Source organism: Conger conger, chromosome 7 (assembly GCF_963514075.1).
Source record: "Conger conger chromosome 7, fConCon1.1, whole genome shotgun sequence".
Classification (NCBI taxonomy): Eukaryota; Metazoa; Chordata; class Actinopteri; order Anguilliformes; family Congridae; genus Conger; species Conger conger.
In genome coordinates this window covers 21141572-21147326 of record NC_083766.1, presented here as the reverse complement: position 1 = coordinate 21147326, position 5755 = coordinate 21141572, and the positions used below count along the sequence as shown (strand labels likewise).

Sequence of the window (5755 nt, the reverse complement as noted above, 5' to 3'; positions counted from 1 at the left end):
AATGTAATGTCATGTTCAATTAACGTATTTGTATATCAATGAACTCATGTTAGCAACTACATTACATATGTTAATGCCATCTTGTGTATCCTGTAAAGTATGACCACTTTCACATTTCCCGTTGTTAAGAGTTTGGATTCCACCAACCCAATGTTTTGCTTTGTCCTGCTCCTTCCCTGATTGGCCCACGCATTAATGACATCACCACAGTTTGGAGGGTCAAGTTCTTTTATTGGACTGACAGCACTCTGGAATGTGATGTCACGGTACAAAAAAAAACCACAAGCAGCCGATCCCCTCCAAGCAAGCTGTACAATTGTGAAGAATGGGCAATCCAATCACACTGTATAACTGTGAAAAACAAGCAATGTGCCAAAAAACACATACTAATATTTGACAAAAACAATAAACAAAGAAAAGGTACAATACAAAACATTAACACTAAACAACTGAGTTATTGTTTTCAGTGAGAACCCAATCAACAAGTGACGGAACCTCTAGGACCTGAAAGACAGGACTCATGTGACACAAAGAGTCAGCTTCCCTGTAGGAAAAAACAGCTCAAACTAGGTCTTGAAACAGCTGGTAGCTGGTTGCCCTGTTCAGACCAGCTCACAGCTTGACATGGTTTAACTGGTTGACCAGTTCAGACCAGCTCCCAGCTCTACATGGTTTAACTAGCTCAAGCTATGTGTTGAAACAGCTCAGACAAGCTACCAGCACTAACTAGACCAGCTTTATGACCAAACTTGGTCATGCTGGTTGACCAGCTCATACCCTGCTAGACCAGCTTATGACCAGTTATATTTTTAAGCTGGTCAAGCTGGCATATCCGGATATTACAGCAGCTCATACAGCCATGTGACAGGAACAGGAAGTTTATTCAGGTAAGTATTCCCTTTGCCTCCTGACCTCCTGTGGGGACAGGTGAATTCATCCCTTTCCAAACAGAACAATTTTTCGGTCCAACACCTCGGGTTCGTAATCTCCCTCAGCAAAACTGGCCCAGTGTTCCGCAGGCAAATAGACCAAATAAAGTCTGGAGTATCACAGGTAATTTACTCTTATCTGCTCACCTGTCACAGGAAGAGACCTGCTTGGACAGGTACAGAGGTTCCCGCCATTGTTCTACTCAGGACTCGGACAGGAGTGGGGTGCCATCAAAGTGCTGGGATGGCTGTATAAAGTCTTTATGCTAATACTGCAGTCCCCCTAACAGCCCCCAAGGGTCACCACGGCCAGCCCAAGCTGTTGTCAAGAGGAACTTTGAATTCTCTTACACAGAGGAAGTATGTCCACTTAAAATGGTTTCGGTTAAGCAACAAAGCTAGCCGTCGTGTCGAGAGACCACAGTAGTGCGGTTGCTATTTTACCGCATTTATAAACATTCACAGGCGGTGTCGTGTCGGTAACCACGGCGTCTCCCGGAGTGTGACCGTCTCCTCCCACTCGAGCGTGAAGGAAGGTAAACAGACCGGCGTTCGATGCACACATCAGAAACAACGCCGTTTGGGGTTCCCGTTTTTTGGCAGCAGAGGGCGAAACCGGTTGTGAAGATCTCGGAATGCTCTTTCAGGCGTCACAAAGCAACACGTTTCAAACAGTCCTTCATTCTTAGCATAGCGACAACACATCCAGGACACTAACTGTCAGTTCCTGGTTCGACACGGAAACACAGAAATACAGCCTTCCGAGCAGAGCTGTCCAACCCTGTTCCTTGAGATCTACCGTCCTATTGGTTTAAGTTCAAACCTAATTTGGTGCATCAGATTCTATATTCAACAGCTCAGTGAGATATCTTGCTGGTGAATTAGGTGTACTTTGTTAGGGTTGGAGTGAAAACCTACAGGATGGTAAATCGCCAAGAACATGGTTGGGTAGCCCTATTCCAGACTGACTCTCCTGCTGAGAAAAAAAACAGCTACTGCATGAAACAGCTGATAGCTGGTTGACCAGCTACCAGCTCAGACAAGCAACCAGCATTAGCTGGCTGACCAGCTCATACCCAGCTAGACCAGCGTCATGTCATGCTGGCCAAGCTTGCATAGCTGGATTTTACAGCAGGGTCCTAAAGTACTGTAAACAGCAAAGACCGGGGAACATAAACTTCATGTTTGTGGTGAGCGAAAATATCACATAACCTTAGCAATCATTACAAAAAAGAATACTGTTCTCATGGACGTCTCAGTGAGCAGAGTCTAGACAGAATCTAGCCAGAATCTAGACGTATGGAGGGGTGGTTTAGATACTTTTTGATGTAAACAGATTAGGTTAACCCCAATACAGCTCAGGTTTTATCTGGATATAGCCGGACCACATCCTTGTTTACTATAAAACTTCAACAAACTGTATCCGAGTTTTCACCAGAATGCCAAGATGGTGTCTCAACGCTATTTTGTGCCACAAAACTGTTCCCTGGGATAAATCCTCATGAATATGAAACCAGATGTAATCAATGAAAGATTAAATGCATATTTTAATTCATTTAGTCCTTTGGATGTAAAAACGTTATCTCGCTGAGAACAGTGTACAGTACTTAAAACACCCAAATACACAATGCAATGCAGATTTACATATGTGGGTACAGCAAATTTGAGACAAGCAATTTTTTTTCTTTTTCATATTTAAGTATTTAAAAAAAAAACAGAAGCAATTAACTGAAGAACATTAAATAAGTTAACAGGGGAAGTACATTGAGTCTCAAACCCCACCCCGCCATTTCGGGTGTCCTGAGGCAGTTGGGAATATGGAGCGATGGGCGGAAGGGGGCGGAGCGATGGGAGTGGGGGTTACGCCCCTGTCTTGGACATTACCTGACGGAGGGCGGGGCCCGCGCGTGCAGGTGCGCGGGTTTTCCCGGGATGGGGGGTTTGGAGAGGGGCGGGGCCTTGTTGCTAGGCGCGCTGAAGTTCTTCATGAGCTGAGCCACGCGTCCTCGAGCCACGCCCTGAACGCCATCACCATCAAGCCCCGCCCCCTCTGACCCCACCCGCCGGGAACCCACCACCACCCGGAAACCCCTCGCCACACCTGGAGAGGGAGAGAGAGCGAGAGAGAGAGAGGGAGAGTGAGAGAGAAAGGGAGAGAGAAAGAGAGACAGCGGGAGAGAGGAAGGGGGAGAGGGGGGGAGAGAGACAAGAGTTTTTTTTTTTTACTTCTGTTGATTCAGTATTAACATTGTTATTGCTTATTGTGTTGTTCACTTGCGTTATTATTTACTGTACTGTACTTAAATTCAATTGATTTCCATCTGCTTAGGCAACATTAACAGATGTATTTCATGGCAATTAAGCATTCTGAAATCTGAAATAGAGAGAGAGATTTTATGCCCCTTTATTGAAACATCATCACCAATACGTGACATAAAATACAAATAAAAAATAAAAACACAAACTTAAAAAAACAAAAACAAGCAAAAAATATGTCATCCCAATTGAACCCCCCCCCCATCTGTGATCACACAACCCCCTTCATGAACCGCACAAACTGCTCCACCAGTACACCTGGTTCTACAAAACATATCAATGTTGTTAATCCATTTCTAGTATGTGTAGATAGAGAGGGGGATAGGGAGAGAAGGAGAGAGAGGGGGATCAGGAGAGAGGGAGAGAGAGGGGGATAGGGGATAGGGGAGAGAGAGGGAAAGAGAAAGGGGGATAGGGGGAGAGGGAGAGAGAGGGGGATAGGGGAGAGGGAGAGAGAGGGGGGATAGGGGAGAGGGAGATAGAGAGAGGGGGATAGGGAGAGAGGAAGAGGTCGTGTCAGGTCATTGTACTTCACTGGCACGGCTCTTTGTACCATTGTCTTCACAGTGTCAGCTGATACAGACACAGATGAGTGGATCGCTACAATACGCCACCTTCTGCATGTGTTGTGAATCAAACGGCTGTCTTTTAAGGGCATTCGCTTAAGTGTCAATCTGTGTTCACCTCCCACCTCTGACTCCTATGGAAGAATATCATTCTGGCATCCACTGTCTACCTCTGTCTGTCTGTCTGTCTACCTGCAAGTCTGTCTGTATTTACTTCTGTATATCTACTGTATGTATATCTGTCTGTCTGTGTCTATCTGTCTGTCTACCTGCAAGTCTGTCTGTATTTACCTATGTGAGTCTACTGTATGTATATCTGTCTGTCTGTCTGTCTGTCTACCTGCAAGTCTGTCTGTATTTACCCATGTATGTCTACTGTATGCATATCTGTCTGTCTGTCTGTCTGTCTGTACCACAGGTCCCAGAGAGCCGAAAGGTAATTGTTATTGTCCTTTTCACTGCGTAATTGATAATTTACCACAGCTGATATTGCAGTATTTTCCTGGGTGGAAGCTGCTTGTGAACAAGCAGAAGAGCAGAACTCTGTCAATCTGTGTCCAGAGGGAACTCACAAAAAACCACACCACACACAGACCCCACTGGTGGCGGGCACAGTGAAAGCACAGCATTTTCCCATCCGCAGCGACCTCAGTCATGGGCTCAGTAAACTTCTTTGTTGGGCACAATATGCAAAGCGCCTTTAAAATGTGTTTTAAAAAAAGCCAGATTTTCTTTCGCTGATACGTTTGAGGACAAGCGTTCCGCTGCTGGGGGAACGCATTGAGCAGTGCCCCCCATTGGGAGTTGAACCAGCAACCTCCCGTGTCTGAATAGAGCCTCACCCACAATGGCATCTGTGGCGTGTGACCACCCAGAGTGAGCGGGCCGAATCCTGCGCGACTTTACAGGGCGACTTCCTCTCCCAGACCCCCTCCCTGCCGTCTCCCCGATAGCATCTCTCCTCCCTCCCTCTCTCTCTCCCTCCCTCCTCCCTCCCCGGTTTTTCTTCCTTCCTGGCCAGCAGATTGGCAAGCCGGAGGTCCTCAGTTAGAGGAAGCAGAGCTTGGGACACAGCTGGTGTGTGTGTGTGTGTGTGTGTGTGTGTGTGTGTGTGTGTGTGTGAGAGAGTGTGTGTGTGAGAGAGAGTGCGTGAGAGAGAGAGTGTGTGTGTATGAGAGAGTGTGTGCATGTGTTTGTGTGTGGGTATGAGTGTACAAGTGTGTATGTGTCTGTGTGTGAATGCATGTGTTTGTGTGTGGGTATGAGTGTATGTGTATGTGTCTGTGTGTGGGTATGAGTGTACGTGTGTGTGTGTGTGTGTGTGTGTGTGTGCATGTGTCTGTGTGTGGGTATGAGTGTACGTGTGTGTGTGTGTGTGTGTGTGTGTGTGTGTGTGTGGGTAGGAGTGTGTGGAGATGTGGAGTGTATGCGAGTGTGAGCGTATGTGTTTCTGTGTTTGTGTGTGTGTCTATATCAGTGTGGTGTGAGTTTTTATTCTCATGTTCGTGTGTGTGCATATCTGCGAGCAGGCATGTGTGCACATGCATCAGTATGAGCATAAGTGTGTGTCCGTATGTGTGTGTATCCGAGTGTGTATGTATCTGGGTGTGTGTCCATGTGTCTGCGTCCTCTGGTGTGTGTGTGTCCATGTGTGTGTATGTGTGTGTGTGCGCGTGTGTATCCGTGTGCATCCGTGTGTGTGTGTCCATGTGTGTGTATCTGTGTGTGCCTGTGTGTGTATCCGTGTGTGTGTATCTGTGTGTGCGTGCGTGTGTGTATCCGTGTGCATCCATGTGTGTACGTCCATGTGTGTATCTGTGTGAATCCGTGTGTGTGCGTCCGTGTGTATGTGTGTGTCTGTGCGAATCTGTGTGTGTGTTTGTATGTGTATCTGTGCGTGTGTGTGTGTGTGTGTGTTTGTGTGTGTATCTGCGCGTGCGTGTG

General features: G+C 46.7%; 1 protein-coding gene across 2 annotated transcripts in view; it reads right to left on the bottom strand.

Moving 5' to 3' along the window:
* Window positions 1–210: 210 nt before the first annotated feature.
* The window catches only part of zgc:100829 (uncharacterized protein LOC445149 homolog), a 30462-nt gene continuing 24917 nt past the window's right edge, over window positions 211–5755 (bottom strand). For both annotated transcript variants that reach the window (XM_061248809.1, XM_061248807.1), the window contains exon 7: window positions 211–3030. In XM_061248809.1, coding sequence (XP_061104793.1) covers window positions 2810–3030 — 221 coding nt within the window. In that variant the 3' untranslated portion in view covers window positions 211–2809. The remainder of the gene's footprint in view (window positions 3031–5755) is intronic.